This window comes from Lepidochelys olivacea (genome assembly GCF_965140295.1).
Source record: "Lepidochelys olivacea isolate rLepOli2 genome assembly, chromosome: 12".
Taxonomy (NCBI): domain Eukaryota; kingdom Metazoa; phylum Chordata; order Testudines; family Cheloniidae; genus Lepidochelys; species Lepidochelys olivacea.
This window is the reverse complement of record NC_140422.1, coordinates 11,094,935-11,112,917: the sequence shown is the minus strand read 5'-3', so window position 1 is coordinate 11,112,917 and position 17,983 is coordinate 11,094,935. Positions and strand designations below refer to the sequence as shown.

The following is a 17,983-nucleotide window of genomic DNA, read 5'->3' as shown; positions in this document are numbered from 1 at the left end:
AACATGAATGGAAGGGGGAGGGAAGGAAGAGAAATCTAAAGTGTCAGGACCTGTCCTTCTGAAGAGAACTCCACTGGAGATGAAGTAAAGGCATAGACTACCCAGCTACCTGCATTATCTGACACAGAATATCAGCCCATGGCTGTATTGCAGGCAGATCATCCTCTTGTACAGTACAACTAAAGTTCCTGGTTGTTCAAGTCCTCAACTCCTTGGTCCTCTAGAGTCAGAAATTCTACTGCAACAGGATATGGCTCCTACCTGTTCCCACTTATTTACAGGTTAATGCAAGCAAGCATGTATACATAAATGAGTTTCAGTTTGTGATTCAAAAAGTGACCAAGCTGTAGTAACCTGCCAAATCACTTTTGACCAGTGTCTTTCAAGGCTACCCCACACCAAGCATGGGGATCTCAATACTTATATTTAAGAATCCTTGTCCCTCAGAATCCAGACAGCATAAAAGAGATTCAGGCTGTGTGTAAACTACAAATTACTGTGGTATACTTTGTCACTCAGGGGTGTGAATAATCCACACCCCTGAGCGACATAAGTTATACCAACCTAAGCGCCGGCATAGACAGCACTATGTCAGCAGGAGAGCTACCACCTCTCATGGAGGCAGGAGTTACTAAGCCGTGGGAAAGCTCTTCACCGATCGGCCTAGAGCGTCTTCACCGGAAGTGCTAGACCTGCGCAGCTACATTGATGCAGCTGTGCTGCTGCCAATGATGTGGTGTAGACATAGCCTCAGTTTCCCCTTGTCCGGGGGTTTTTATCCCCTCTACTCCAGAGTCCAAAACTGGTGGGTTGAGTTCATGCGTAGGTCTCTCCTTCCTGGAGGGAGTTAGGAATGCAGTCAACACAGCCTCTGTCCTTTGATGCTACACAATGCCTCATTTGCCTTCAGTGGGCCATCTGATTGTATTCAGGATGAGCACTTTCCCTTAATTAAAGCTTCTTTTCCTGTTCGGTGAGTTACACAATTACAGAGGTTTACAATGCAAACACTCAATATAACTTTATACCACGGGCTATAGAGGTTATAAGTGAGATCAGTAATGCAGCGTCCTACAAGCATTATATAAAGTCTAAACACTAAACACATTCTTATCAACTTAACATCTAATATCTATTCTGATGATGCTAACACACAGGTAAGCAAGGCTGGTTTCCAACTATGCATTTGTTAGTGTTCAGTAAGGTCTGGGGCCTTGGCATGTGTTGCACTTGGTCTGCTTTCATCACACCATGGTACATTTCCTCCTCCTTTTGACCAGTTGTGCCTCTGGAAGCATGTTTGATATGAGGGTAAGAGTATCCATGGGGGCTTTTTCCCCTTCCTGTCTCCTCTCTGTAAGCCCAAGATGGTAGTTGTCCTAGTACTTTTGTACAAAATTTTGAATATGTAAAATGACAGCTTCAAATTTGTAAGTGTTAAATGCAAACCGATCTGTATTATGTTTTGGGCATTTGCAGTTTCAGGGAAGTTCAATTCTGAGGACCTAAAAACTACACAAAATGACTAGTGAAAACCAGAGAGAGAAACTTCATAGAAGAAATGTCACCAGTTTTGTCCAATTTTGATAAAACCATTAGCTGAGATAATACTTTGTACATATTATGCATCACTTTCCATTCAAAGATCTCAATGTTCTTTACACATAACTATATAAGGCTCCCACAATACCCTTGACACAAGTACATATTATCTTTGTTATCCGGATAGAGACAAGGAGGCAGAGAGTGTTTATATCACATCCCCTGGATCTCAGAGAATGTCTGTGATAAAACCGGAAAGAGAACCAAAATCTCCTGACTCCCATTCCCTGTTTTTTAACCACAATATCTTTCATTTAAAGGTGAAATTGCTACTCTTAATCAGTCTGATTGAAACTAATGTTACCAAAGAGGTCAGAGATGTTACCAAAACAAAACAAAAAAAAGCTAACGCTAACTATACTCAGTTACTGGATATTAAAGAAAATCCTGCATGTACTGTCTGGAAGGAATTATATGATTATAGATGGAAACTGAATCCAATCTACTTTGTGTATTCTGGATCCTCTGCCCATCACTGGCTGTGGTTCTGTGCTTCCACTTCAAGGATAAATATGTCTCATTATGACTTCACTGATGCCCAGCAGATGTCAAACATATTGGTTTAAAAAATAACCAAAAGAACAACTTTTTCCTCCCCACAAAGAAATCTATAGGGTAATCAGGTACATGATTCCAGATGTTGCCAGTTATACAGAATTGCAGATTGCCCTCCATAAGGAACCAAACATAGGAATTGCCATACCGGATCAAACCAGGGTCCATCTAGCATCTAGTCCAATATTCTCTTTCTAACCACAGTCAATATCAGATGCTTCAATGGAAGATGTAAAATCCCTGAAATACAATTTCGCAATAACTTGTCCAAGGGGAGAAATGTTTTTCTCATAGCTATTGGGGCTTCGGTGTTTATCTTTTGATGAGTAACACCCCTGACTATAACTGAGTTTAGCTTTTGATAGGCAAATGCTTGGTGCAAAATGTGAAACATAACTGGTAAAAGCAGTATCCAATATGTTTCCTATTGATACTTCATTGATGAAGTTCAAAAGTATAATACACACAGTGCAAAGGGAAACTATTTAATGATTATACCACTGAAACTATCATGTTTGTAACATTCAGAGCAAAATGTACAAATGCTATCTTCCAATCGACTTAATCTCAACACAAATAACATGCTGCCAATTCAGGGCCAGCCCCAAAATGTAAAATAAATAACTCAATATGGAGTGGTGATGTTTATACCTAATGTTTTAGGCAAATCAAAATATTTGGGGGAAGGAAGGGGTTATTCAGTTCTAAATTTCACTCAGCCATCATTAAACAAATGTGTGTCAACTAAGCACATAACTTCTTGAGGCGTTACCATTTATGTATGTGCTTTGTTTTTGAATAGTAAAATCACAACAATATGCACAAGACTGTGACTACATATAAAATTTTTACAACTATTTGTTATATATGTACTATAGAACATAATTCAGTTATTAGTGTATTTTTTATTTGGAGGGTATGAAGATCACAAATGTGGACTAATGTACTAGAATATGGAGGGTGCAATTACTCCAAATGGTTAGCTGTGTGACATAGAGAGGAAAGAGACACATTAAATATAGCTTGTAAGCCTTCTGACGTGTATTAAGGAAAATAAACAGATGTTTCATTACATTTGAGGATTTTTTCTCCCTGAAATGTGAAGGTAGCATTTGGTAGTTTTATGTAAAGGTTAGAGTCGAAACTAAAGACTGCAGTTTTATATTGGGTATTTATACATTCACTCCAGTTTATTTGTAGATCAAAAGGTCATGGTGAATATATGGAGATTTTGACATCACTGTGACCTAGGATATTTTCCGTTGCATTAAAGTTTATGCCTTCAATTTCAAATTTAAAGCAGTAGTGATCTGCCATATAGCTACATCAAATCTGGATCCGATATTGTCTCAAAGATCAAAATTAGCTATCAAACTGTTAATGACACAAGACATTCTTATCAAGACATATTTATGATGGGATACACAGATACATTTTTAAAAAGGAAAACATTTTAATAGCATACCTAGCATCTGGTAGCATCCAATCAGTAATGAGCCAATGAAGCATACACTGAAGTCAGTCAGTCGTACTTTATATTAATGTTCCATTTGTAGGTGTTCTATAGAAGGTTAATAAATTATCAAAAGATGTTATAAATATGTTACAGACATGAAGACTGTATGTTGAAGATAATTATAGCCACATCAGTAGAAGGTATATAGAGATGGTTATAAATCATTATTATATAAACAACCTGTTGACCTGTTAAATTCTAATGATTGATTAACCATTTAATAAACCCTTTAGCAGCCCTCTAAATGCTAGTTATAAATATAAACTTAGTATCAGTTGTGACCCTCAGGGATAGATCCTGCAACCAAATCCACACAAATGTTTGGATTCAGATCCCAATCTACAATAGTTTGAATGAAAATGCTGGATCTAGCTTTCTTGTGTACCACACTCCCTCCAACCCAACTTTTGAGAATGGAAAGCCAAGTTCTGGATTCAATTTTACAGCATGAACCTAGCTCTAGGGAAGTAAATGAAAGATGTTCTTATGGTGTTTTCCTGGCTACCAGGCTTCATGTCAATTTGGGTATTTGGGATATAACCTTGGCTCTATTTTCAATCACACAATTGCTCACAGATGTCTGTGTGTAGGATGTGGGCTGCATCATAATGGACACTGTCTTTCCAAATAAGCTCATTCTGATATAAATATGTTACCAATTGTTCTCTCAATTACTTGGTGATGAACTGCATGGTCAGGGTTAGATAACTACCCACTTCAGTGGAGGCAGGAGATAATTGGAAAGCGAATTAAAAAAGAATTGCTAATCTCTCTGAAGTATATGCTTTAATATCTACTGTAAAAATGAAAATAGGCACCTTTCTGGATCAGTGGATGCTGCATCCTCTAGCCATGCATACAGTCCTAGAAGACTTCCAGAATTAAGGTCCAATATTGTCAATCATTGACTGAGTGTAACTACTATAGATAGATACTTTCTAATACCTGTGGGGAGAGTACACCATTTTAGAGAACATTGAGTAGCTTGATTCTAATAGTCTGGTTTTTTTCACGTGTCTTAAAAGGTTATATGGACACTGTAAACATGATTTATTAGGGGAAAAACATAGTCCATACAATTTTTAAATCTATATTTTGTATCCATTATAAATTCTGAAAATAAAGCAATGGAAATGCTTTTTTCTTTCTTTCTTTTTTTTTTGTTTTTTGTTTTAAACCAGAGGGAAAATCTGAATTGAAAAGATGTAGCAGAATTAGAGGGGGCTCAGAGACAATGAGAAAAGAGTGGGATTGTTTAATTTACAGGATATTAATAAGAGGAGGCATAAATTATACAGTATAATGAATGGCACAGAGAAGGTTGATCAAGGACTTCTGTTAGCCTTATAATGAAAGAATAAGATGACAAATACAAAGCTGATAGTTTTTAACACAACTTACCCTGTGGAACTCATTGCCACATGAGATCAACAAGGCTAAGAACTTTGCAGGATTCAAAAAACAATTGGTCAAAAAAGGATACCAAAAATAATGAGTTATAATAGTTACATGTTTAATTTGAAAATAATTTTGGAAGGGATTAAACCTGCATGCTTCACAACATAAACCGGCCTCTAACAAATGGTTTTTAAGAGAAAATTTTACCTGGGGGAAGGTTATCCCATAATTGCCTAGTGTAGAGGTTATTCACTTTCCTCAAAAGCATCTGGTACTGACCACTGTCCAGGATAATGGATTAGAAAGCTCCCTCTTCTAATTTAGTATAGCAATTCCTATGTTCCTAAATATAAACGGGTATTTCCATAGAATACTAGATCAAACATTTATCTTAGGAGTTTTAGATATCCACATATCTATCTTCGCATTAGGAAGTGTCTTGTTGAAGCATTATGCCCACATTTCTCACAGCTATTGAATGCCAGCCAAAAAAAAAAAAATCACGAGATGAACCAACATTTGTGAGTAGATAGCATTGCTGGCATTCTTGCTGATTTGAAAAAGCTATCTCAGTAGCCTTTGACTTTCGAGACCTGGTCTACACTAGAAAATTACTTTGGCTTAACTACGTTGTGTAGGAGTGTGAAAAATCCACACCCCTGGATGGCATAGTTAAACCGACCTAAGTCCCCGTGTAGACAGCATTAAGGTGACGGAAGAATTCTTCTGTTGACCTAGCTACCAACTCTTGGGGAGTTGGATTTCCTATGGTGATGGGAGAACCCCTCCCGTCAGCATAGGTAGTGTCTACACTGAAGTGCTTCTGTAGCCCTTCACGTGTAGAGAAACCCCCAGTCTCTGGACATTTTAATCGGAAGTGGTTGCACGGCCCAAGGTGGAATAGCCCAGGGGACAAAAAGAAATTACCAATGTACTTTGCACATTGAGATGATATACACATACTGATAGTCATCCAATCTATCTTCTGACAAATACAACATTTAAAGATATTTCTGGTGACTGATTCTATTAGTATTGTACTACAATATCTCTAACAAAACTTAAACATATTATACTGAATCAATAAGTGATTCAAAATGTTTCTAGCCTGCATTGTACTACAAATCTAACTTCTTTCAATAGGACACACAATCCAAGGAAGATACATTTTGATGGGCATAAGAGTGGCTGAGTTTTCCAGTTTTCAGTAGCTCATGTTCAACATAGAGCAGCACCTACAAAAAAAAAAATACCCTCAAGCATCTTATTTGTTTAAGTGGGATAGAAAGTGCTGCTGTACATTGAGAGAGTGGGACATCTGGCTAAGCTGTCCCAAAAATCTTTAGTCAGAAGAGCTTTTTTACCCACCAAGGCTTTTTTCCTTGAGCATGCAAGCAATGGTTTTCCTGACCCACAAATATTTTCAAAAACTGTCCCACTCCATATCCGCATCAGGATGAAACTAGAAACCTTTCCATTTTTGTCACAAAATAAAACCAACACACACAGAGTCCAATCTGAGTCTAGTCAATAATACCAAATGGCCTGGTGGTGAGAGCACTCACACACGTGATGTGAGAGGCTCAAATTCCTGCTCTGCCTGGTTTGGAGCAGAGACTTGAATCTGGGTTCCCACATCCATGCTGTAACCACTGGGCTAATGGCTATTCTGGGGACAGGTGGACACACACACACTTGAGAAACCTTTCTAATGATATGAACTGAACATGGCACACAGTAAATGGATTAAAAACTGGCTAACTGATAGGTCTCACAATGTAATTGTAAATGGGGAACTACTGAGTGGTTGTGTTTCCAGTGGGTTCCCACAGGGATTAGCTCTTGGCCCAGCGTTGTTTAACATTTTTCTCAATGTCCGGTCAGAAAACATAAAATAATCACAGATAAAGTTTGCAGATGACACAAAAAATGGGGGAAGTGGTAAATAATGAAGAGGACAGGTCACTGAGTCAGAGGGATCTGGATTACTTGGTAAACTGCTTGAAAACAAACAATATGCATTTCAATATGAGTAAAGGTATACATCTAGAAATAAAGAATGTAGGTCATACTTATAGCATAGAGGATTCTATCCGAAAAAGATTTGTGGCTCATGGTGTACGAGAGCTCCCAATGCGACACTGTGGCCAAAAGAGCTAATGCAATCCTTGGATGAACAAACAGAGGAATCTCAAGTAGGAGCAGAAAGGTTATTTACCTCTATATTTGACAGTGGTGCAACGACTGCTGGAATAGCATGCCCAGTTCTGATGCCCACAATTTTAAGAAAGATGTTGATAAATTAGAGAGGGTTCGGAGAAGAGCCACAGGAATGATGAGGAAACTTGCCTTATACTGATAGACTAAAAGAGCTTAATCTATTTATCTTAACAAAGAGAAGCTTAAGGGGTGACTTGATTACAGTCTGTAAGTATCTATGAGGGGAACAAATATTTAATAACAGGCTCTTCAGTCTAGCAGAGAAAGGTATATTGGGACAGTTCCATCCTTATGAAGCATTACTAGTACCCTGGGGAAAAGGACAAAGAGGGATCTTGAGGAGTCCTCAGGGACCCTTTTAAAATCTCGGCCTGTAGTCCTGTCCTGGACCCAGGACTTCAGCCTTGAGAACTTCCCCATCTCTAACTCTAGTGTAAACTACAGAATAACAAGTCAGATTCCCCATCTGCTTCAGAAGTAGGGGAGGAAATACCCCTTCCACAGCAGTGTGTCATCTGCCGGTGATATTCACTAGTACACAGGGCAGATACAAATAGCCTGGCTGGAATTTTGGGATTTTTCTGACCATTAATATCATTCGTGAGTGCCCTAAAAGGTTCCACACTGTCATCTAAAAGGGACACATTGTAAATAGGTTGAAGGTAGGGCCTATTGCACGGGTCTAAGTATCCCCTTTGCACTGGGCATCCTGCCTGATCTAACAGATGAGGCTTGTTTTCCACTTGGAGTTTTTCCAAAGGACTAAAATTGTGGTGCTTTCTATTTTTCCTTCCTTAGTTTGTGGTGATAGTCAGTATTATAAACTTCAAACCTCTGACCTATGATGACTATACCTTCCCTTTCTGGGCAAATCGCATTGGCTGGGGAATAGCATTGTCTTCAATGATCCTTGTGCCTGCCTACATTATCTATAAATTTCTGAACGTGCGTGGGACCTTTAAAGAAGTAAGTGGAGTGCTAATAAAATGTCATGAAATGTTATGATGAAATGAATGTACTGGATTTGAGCTAACAGTTTGCTTCTCTAGCTCCCTAGACACATTCCTCGTTATGTGACCTTTCAGATCCAGCTTTCTAACTGGTTGGAATTACAAGCTGGATTTAATACACCCTATTCCAGTTTCTAGACAGAAATTAGTCTGCCAGAATGCCCCATTATAGTTCATAAAAGCATATTTTTTTGATTTATGCACATTTTGAAGTTGAATTAATAGATTTTTCTCAACTGTAGCAACATATATAAATGGATGCCTTCAAATACAGCATCCAGAATAAAGAGTGGACCCATTCCAGTTGCTTTCCCTAGCCATCAATTTGGCCCATGATTCACAACAGGAGTGCTGTGCATCTCTGAAAATCTGGGCACTTCATGAGGTGATTAAAAGAGATTAGGCCTTTCATCTGAAAATATGGTTCCAAATGTTTATTGTTGATATAGTTGATATTACAAAAAAGTTGGAGGGTGGGTAATTATAGATGGAGCTGGTGACATCATCTGGTTTGAAGGTTGCTTGACACTTCCCATTAATAGACCCTGTTTTCAGTTGCTTATAATGTTTTCATGCTGGGTGCCTACCTCAGGCTGAATAATCTTGGAAAATGTCAGCCAAAATAGAGGAGTCATTACCAAAAATGAAGTTGTGAAAAATACGTTCTTATTAAAAAATTCTGGGGGAAATTTGAATCGCCCGAGAGCCCCCATGCTTTAGAGCAGGGACTTGGAATTTGGTAGGGGGTAGACTTTGTGTCAGGAATGTGCCTTTGGCTATCCCTATGAAAATCAGCTGAAATGTGGGCAAGTGATAAGCTTTGAAAAATTGTCGTTCACATGTGCTTAGTAAAGACTTCTGAAGGCTTGTCTACACAGAGTTATTGAGGGGCAGCTATTCAGGAATAGCAATTAAGCTTTAATATCTTTATCCAAATTAACTTTCAAGTAGACAAGTTGTTAGATTTTTGCAGCTAGATTCCCCAAAGATTCAGTCCACATTGGGATGCTCCAACCTGGGATTGAGCATATTGTTCCCTGCAATTGCAGCTCTGGGCTCCTGCAGGCTCCGCCAGGCACCTGAACTGAAAGCAGGGAGACCGTCTCTCCTGGACTCTCAATGACTTCCCCATGCTGGGCCCAGGCAGCTGCCTGATTTGAATGCAGAGGGGCGAGAGTAAGACCTGTGAAAGAGGAAAGGGGAGTAGATTGGGAAAAGGACAAGAGGGTAGTGCAAGATTGAGGGGGGGGAGTAGAGAAGGGAAACTGGGAATGGGAGTTAGGTTGGGATGGAGATTGGGAGTGGCTAGGGAGGGAAATGGGGAGATACCAGAGCCAGTAGGTGGGTAAAGAGTGGACAATGAGTGGGGGCTGGGGGACACTGAGATTGGATGAGGAGCCTGGGAGGCAGATTGGAATAGATTATATGGGGATTGAAAACATAGAATCATAGACTATCAGAATTGGAAGGGACCTCAGGAGGTCATCTAGTCCAACCCCCTGCTCAAAGCAGAACCAATCCCCAACTAAATCATCCCAGCGAGGGCTCTGTCAAGCCTGACCTTAAAAACCTCTCAGGAAGGAGATTCCACCACCTACCTAGGTAACCCATTCCAGTGCTTCACCACCCTCCTAGTGAAAAAGTTTTTCCTAATATCCGACCTAAAACCTCCCCCAATAGAAAGGCTCACGCCCCCCTTTGCAGCGGGTTTGTCCGGGATTTGAACCCCGGGCCCTTTCACACCCAAAGCAAGAATCATACCCTAGACCAAGGAGCCATTGTCTAATGTTGGCAAGTGTGTGTTTGGGGTAGCACTGGGAATTGCTGGGCAAGGGGATTGGTATGGGGAGTCCAGAGGGGTGAGACTAGGATTTGCTGGGCAATGAGATGAGGAGACAGGGACAGGTTGGAGGGGATGGGACAAAAGGAATTCAAGCTTTGGGGGAAATGCGCAGAAGAGGCTGTGCCCACTAGACAAACTCCCCTCTGCAGCCTTGAACGGAACCCAAGATTCCCATGTCTCACCATTCCTTTGCTGTCAGTAAATGTCTGCGAAACCCACTGGCAAATTGTCTCATCCCCCTCCAGTGTTGTTCAACAAAGAGGATGACAAGCTACTACTGCTATCAGTTACTCCATTAGTTCAAGTAGCAGAGGTCTGTGTGTTGGGTCTAAATGTTCCAACCCTGTTGATGTACCTTGTAGGTGTAAATATATCAGATCATATGATGGATGTTGGTTTTTGTTTTATAGGTATTTTTAGGACCTATATCATTTTATATGTTATAGGAAATTACAGGCAAACTACATTAAAAGAATATCAGAGTTGCAAAGTCAAGCATTCAGAAGTTAGAAATGCCAGAATTAAGATTGCCTTTGAAATCCTAATTTGGCCCTCTTTCAGGGCTGGATTAACTCTCCTGTGGGCCCGGGGCTATTAGATTTTGTGGGGCCCCTGTGGGTTTGGAGTGGGCTCAGGGCTGGGGCAGAGGATTGGGGTGCAGGAGGGGGTGTGGGTTGCAGGCTCCAGCTGGGAGGTGCTTACCTCGGGCAGCTCCTGGTTGGCAGCGCAACAGGGCTAAGGCAGGATCCCTGCCGGCCCTGGTGCTACTCTGCTCTGCCCCGCTAGGTGGCCAACATATCCAGCCCCTACGCAGAGGGGCCAGGCTGCTCTGCACAGGGCACTCTGCCCCTGCCCACAGGCACCACCCTCGCAGCTCCCATTGGCTGCAGTACCCGGCCAATTGGAGCTGTGGAACTGGCACTGGGGAGGGGGGCAGCATGCAGAGATTCACTGAATGCCCTTTGCCTAGGGGTTGCAGGCGGCTCGAGGACCTGTGTCCAGCCCACAGTACAGAGATTTGCCATGGGCTGGATGAAAAGAAGCAGTGGGCCACATCCTTAGCCCGAGGCCCTGGGCTGCAGCTCCTAAAGCCACTGCATTAATCCGGCCCTGTCCTCTTTTGCACATGCATTACAGTCTTAAATCACATGATCACATATTTTTTCCACGTGACCCCTGCCTCATTAACTTCCCAGGATGGACCTGTTCTGGAGAGGATATCTGTAGGGCCCTTGTTACATTTGTTACAGAAGTTGAAAGGTGTGTAGGGGACAGTGCTGAATGGGAATTTTTTGATGAAAGCTGGGATGTGGGACATGCATGTTGTTGGTCTGCCTGATTTGGAGTAGGGACTTGACCTCGGTCTTCCACATCACAGGTGAGTATCCTAGTAAGTATTCCTCTTAAGCAGAACAATAACACATTAGATTAACTAAATCCTATAGCTAATGGCTAAAATCTTGGCTATTCTGGGGTGGGGAGGATCTTTCCCTCTCTCGCTCTTTCTCACACACACACAAACACACACACACGTTTTTGTGAAAGTTCCCTGTGTTATTTGGATGTAGAATAAAAACAAATATTGAACTCTTGAAAGTTTTTATGAAGTGGAATTCCACTTTCCCATTTAGCCCTAGTAGTAAAATGAGGCAGGGGACTGCAAGAAGAGAAAAGAAGGTCTCGTGGTTAAGGCAGTTGAATGTTGTCCTGGGGAATTGGATTCTACCCCTGCCTCTGCCACTAAGTTCCTGTGTCATGCTGGCTCAGTCACTTAAAACAAACTGTTCCAGGAGGTCACTAATTGCGTGTTCCTTATTTTCCTGGTGCCTGGGGTCTGATATGCAGAAGTGTTGAGCACTCAGAGAAGCAACTGAAGCCAAGGGGAGCACTGCTTTGAAGATATACCGCAAAGTGCTACACAATGCTAAGTGCTCTGAAAAATTCGATCCCAGGCATCTCAAACTGGGCACTCAATATTAGTGGATACTTTTAACTCTGTGCCTCAGTTCCCCATCTGTCAAATGAGGCTAACACCTCCTCATTTAACAGAGATGCTGAAAAATAAATTAAAGTTTGTCTTCCGCTCCAATATGGTAATGATGAGCACCACAGAAAAGCCCACATGGAAATTAATAGTTCTATCTTCAGAGCAGGGTTTGACTAGCATGCAGTAAATAAGGCATGAGGCAACACACTGAATAATGAGGAGAAAACAGGATATTGAATAGCTGCTCATGAATTGAGCATCATCCGTCCTGTACACTGACTGAGGCAGGCATCCTGTGGCAAAACTAGTATGTGGTCATGTAAGGAAAGACTATCAAATGCATACACAGAAAGGGGCTGAAGAAAAGTTCCATAGGTAACCCTAATTCTGACCTAATTTCCTAACTTCTGAGTGCTTGACTATGCTACCTTAAAAATGTTCTTTTAACATACTGTTATTGTGTGTAATGTTAATCTAATGTGTTATTGTTCTGCTTAAGAGGAACCTGGTTTCTATGGTGAAAAAAATACATCTAATTATTTTTCGTTACAATTTCACTGCTCTGTACTTGCCTCAAATTACCATTTCAAAATGACACAAGTTTAAGATTCACTGATCATATTAATTTTCTCATCACTGTCACTGGAAATTCTTATCCATGCTCCAAAGGAATCCACAAATAGGGCTTAGAAAGTGAAGCCACCTTTAGATCTGTTTTCAGCCCTTTAAAAATACCAAACGTACTCCGAAGACATTGAAATGTAATGTCGATTGTTTTATCTTCCTTATAGTCCAGTATTTTAAAACTCAGGCAAGCACAGTTTGAATACCATCTGGTTTATTGCAAACAGTCGGATTCCAATCATAGTATCTGTCCATAATCTGAAAAGATGCCTCTTGGTTTGTCAAAATTCAGACTGCCATGAAGAAGCATTTTATGGTTTCTTAGAAACAATTGATGATAGCCAACGACTGCAACAGTTTTTCCTTTTTTCTCCCCAGCACATGACCTGAACACTTCATATTTTTCATGTGTTTTGCACGCAGATGTTCTATTGACCTCAGCAGAAGATCTGTGTGTGGAACAAGTGCAGAAAATGCACTGTGGGTCTGATGCAAAGTCTGCTGATGCCAATGGAAAGGTGACAATTGACTTCAAAAGGTTTTGGATCTGGCCCTTTAGTTCAGGTAGAATTTAATTCTCTTTTAAATTGTTGTACAAATAGAGTTATCAGGTAGCCAGGCATATTATTATATAGTTCAATCTTTTATTTCTGAGCTTCAAATTCAAATAGTCTCCTATATGTTAGGACAAGAGAAAGGTAAGAGATACAATGTCCTGGGCTCAACTGTGAGCCTTCTTGCATGCATGGGGGAGTAAGAAGGAGTAGGATCCTTCTTATACCACTGTGCAGGCTACCTACAGTACAAGCATGGAGAAGACAGCAACCACTGCTGGTGGGCTATTCCTTCTCCTGCTCAGATGGATGAGAGTGGGCAGGGAGCAGATGAAGATTTGACTCCACCCCCCAACACACCAGGTCAATTAGCAGAACCACTGCAAACAAGGAGCCAGGAACCTGACTGAGGCCCTCTGAGTTACAATCTGATTCCTGCACTGCCTTTTACTCCTGTTGGTTTGTAGGGTTACAATCCAGCCCTGTGCAATAAGTGTTCTGCAAAACCTTTGGCTTTCATTTCACTGGGGTTTGTGCAAACCCTTTATTTTGTTCAGTTCTCTTGGGTTTGCAAATCCCTTTCAAGCGACACACAAAACCTCACTCTAACCCACTGAGTTTCATGTGCTTGCACAATCTGATGACACAAAACTATAGGGCAAGCTCAGGTTTGCTCACAAAGCTTGAACCTTAGCAATACCCAAAACTAAAAGGGCTGCAATAGAGGGAACCTACAATAGTGCATGCTCCTGGAGACATGCACAATGCCCATAGAAGTGCATACCAGAGCAACGTTTGTGTATGCTCCCAAATGACACTACAACCTAGGCTTTGTGGATAATATGGAGGGGTACCCTTCCATGCACCTTTCTTCACCTGTTTGCATTGTTACTAGCCTCCAGCAATCCTTGCATTCAGGGAGTTCAAGGGCTGTGATGCCGAGTAGCTCCTGGGACCCTTTTCCCATGCTGGCAGGGACCAGCTAAAATTTAGCATAAACATTCTGCTGTTGCTGTAGGATTAGGACTACCATCAAGAAGCTTATAAATTATAATACACATTGGTCTCTCAATGATTAGGTCCTCTCTGGGCTCAATGATATGAAAAATTAAGTCACTGATTTGTATAAAACTCACACTATTTCCCTGTAAACCCAGGGGTAGCATCCCCTATCTGCAGATCTAACATGGCTATCTTTCTTTCCTGTGTGCCTCCACTCTTGTTTAGAGACTAGCTTACTGCATCACACCTGAGAACGAACACCATCTTGTGGCACAAGGGAACGTGAGGCAGTTTAAGGTGTGTATTCCTTTTCCCTACCTCCCTGCCCGCTCCCTTATCCTTTGCACCCTTAGCAAGCTTGATTGGCAAATGAAAGTGGGTTTATTTCCTTTCTGCTTTTTTGCCAGTATGTTGCTTTATGGGTGGGAAAATGCCATGGGCATTGGCCTTGTAGGACTTTTGGTACCTATCTTTTACCATTTTAACAATATGACCCTACAGAGTCCATGAGGTTATCCCACAGCAGATCTAGTTCCAAGCATTTTTGTTCATATGTGATCATGGTGAGATCTCATCAAAGGACATCTTGGCAAGGATTGATCCCAGACTATCGTGCAGTTTTTAAAAAAATAAAGCATTATGAGATGCTTCTTCCCTCACAGAAGTTATTTCATAGGGATCTGGATTGATGGTTTCTACCTCTAACTCCAAATATGTGCCACCAGTCATGACAAAGAGACAAGCAAATATCCTGTGACAAGAACACATTTACAAAATGGTCATGCTGAGATGACCCGATACTGAGATGTAATAGGTTTCCCCCATATGCTTACAGGTTGAACATGTTCCTTGTTTTGCATGGATGGTCTTCAAGCAACCATGTCAAATATGCCTTCGACTTAGCAAATAAAATGAGACTGTTGAAAAATGCTTTCCTACAAGTGAGAAAGGATACAAATAGCCCATTCTGCACTATCAACATTCATACTGTATCATTTTTTGCCTTCATGGTTAAAAGTAACTCAGAATTATGCACAATAGCTCAAAACTTGCATTGCTGATTCAGACGTTGGTCATGAAAAATAATGTGAAAATTTGGCTCTTTGTATTTAGTTGGAAACAAAAGCAAGAAATTGAATAGGCAAAACCCTCGCTATATATGAAGGAGAATTCTTTCTATATATTTTAGAGGGATATAGTATAGATAGCTTCCCCTCTATTTTAATGCCTCAGATGTAAGTGATTATGGCTCAAGTTTTCAAATGTGTGTTTCCATCTTTTCGCTGTAATTACTGCACATGAACATGCAGACATGGGTTATACGCACACATTTCTGCACCACTCTGAACACGTGAACCCAAATACATAATGGTAGAACATCTCTTTTCAGCAGTTTTGGATTTAAATTATGGAGGTTGGGAAAATATACAAAAAGTAGAAAGGCATAATTTGAAAAAAGCAGGAGCGAGGCTCTGCCAATGGAGTTCTTGGATGCTGTGTCAATCACTGAAGCCTGTGTATTGACTTCAGTTACTGTTTCCAAATAGCCAGCATCAGTAGCAGAAAACCATCATGATTTTTGGACGTTAATCTCATTTAAGCATCTTAACAAAACATTAAGCAGTGTGCCTATCTTATGATGCAACTAGTATCTTAGTTAGGTTTCCCTAATGTCCAATTGTTGTGCATTTTAAAACGGTCAGATTATTAAATGATCGCTGTATCAGATAAACTGGTTGTTAATAGAAACTGGGATTCCTTTTGAAAATAATACTGGTAGTAAATTTTTCCTGCTTTTCTGTAATTCAAGATTTGTCATCTCCCTTATTTCATACTTACTCTCATCACTATAATTTAAATCAATAATATATTATCAAATAAATAATGGCTTCTGTTTCCTTTCAGCTTCAACACTGGCTATCAATATGACAACTGACAGGTTGAGGAAAAAGCCAATACATTAAACTAAACTGGGAATAAACGAAAAGTCAAGTTCAAAGCTCTCTTGATTATGCTTGGACCAGGCTGGCTCAGAGCTCATCTACTGATCTTTTGAGGGAAGACAGCTTCTGCTCTCTGTTTTCAATGCCTCCTTTCTATTACTTGGTTTGAAATGAACTTACAGACTGGTTTTCCATTTCCTTATATCTTTCAGTGCCATAAAATCCATAAGTGACCAAATTTGTGAGCTTTGATAGAGATAGAAGTGGAGGAGGGAGCAGAAAATCAGTATTAATTAAAGAAACTCTTGTCTTGGAGAAATAAATAAAAAACGTAATTCCTTTAAAAATTTCTGCCACCTCATTGTTTAGAGACCAACTATATACACAGAGATGGATGCATCTCAATTATGAGACAAGAGTGACTTTAAGTGCACATTCATGTCATTTGCTTTCTTTCAATACTATCCTTTGGGATATAATTTTGCATCCTTCTGAAGTGAAGACTCAGTGCTTCACTTTCAGTGGTTTGTTATTAGTCTCTTCTCTTGGTGAAGAAGGTTGTCTTTGCTGTATATGTCTGTGCCATTTCTGTGCAGTTGAACTATACACACCGAAAAGTAACAGGGATGGAATTAAATTCCTATTGTTGTGGCTATTGAGTACAGAAAGTAGTTTAACAATACGCTGTACTTAACAATGCAAACATATTCCTTTTTGTCAGCTATTAAAATGGCTTTATCTATCACATGATCCATATTCTACAGATGTTGAGTTAAGCACCAAAAATATTTACAAGTAGTCAGATTTTCCTTCTACATTCTGTTATATTGTGTGACAAAGAATGTACAGTATATATAAATATATAGGAACAGAGACAATGATTTTTAGAATAAGCCACTCTATCCAGTGGCACCAAAATATCAAATGTTGGCTTTGTGCAAGTGCACTATTATTATAAATGTCCTCTAGGTTCAACTGCCGGAGCGTTTTAAGAGTTGTGTACAACATCTTGGATGGAGGGGTCTTCTAGGCATAATTCAATTATCTAGGCCTACTCCCTCCCTTGTGTATTTCAAGCAGCTTTATGCCAGCTAGAAAATACAGAGCAATCTTAGTGTGATTGGGTGCTGTTCTGTATGGTCACTGTTTTAAAGTCATATCTTCCCAGTGATCACTAGGTTGCAGTAACTGTGAATTACTTACTACAAGAACTATTCTAAATTTTAGAGACAGCAGGTTCTCAGTTGAATCTAGTCTGGAGTTAGAGCCTTAATGCTGAATTTCTTTGCCTTTATATGTTCAATTCAGTTTCTTAATGATTTTTTAAATATATGTAGTGTTTCCTATTTTAATGGTTATTTATATTTTTTTTAATTCTTAATTTTTTATACCACCATCTGAAGTCTGAAAATAAAAGTTTTCCCTATTGATTTTGTCCTTTTCCATTTAACAACCATTGACTTCCTTCCAACCCCCAATGTTTCTAATAGAATTGAAATATATCTACTTCTCTTTTTTACTTTATCCTTTATGCCCAAGGCGTGATTGAAAAGCCAGAAATATTTAACAGTTCTTAAAAATAGCTTCTCTTCTATTTTCAGTGTCTAAGTGACAGAATATTGTCATTGTCTTCTTTTTTTCTTCTTCAAAACACAGTGTTTTAATCCCAAAGGGCATTGTCAGCTTTTTACCCAGGCTAATGGACAGTAACCTGGTAGGACAGCTATTG

The 17,983-nt window shown here is 40.1% G+C and overlaps 1 protein-coding gene across 1 annotated transcript in view; it reads left to right on the top strand.

Moving 5' to 3' along the window:
- Positions 1-17,536, top strand: part of SLC6A2 (solute carrier family 6 member 2) — a 107,623-nt gene extending 90,087 nt beyond the window's left edge. Inside the window, exons 12-14 of the mRNA XM_084644267.1 lie at positions 8,090-8,257; positions 14,537-14,608; positions 16,217-17,536. Coding sequence (XP_084500393.1) covers positions 8,090-8,257; positions 14,537-14,608; positions 16,217-16,240 — 264 coding nt within the window. The 3' untranslated portion in view covers positions 16,241-17,536. The remainder of the gene's footprint in view (positions 1-8,089; positions 8,258-14,536; positions 14,609-16,216) is intronic.
- Positions 17,537-17,983: the final 447 nt, after the last annotated feature.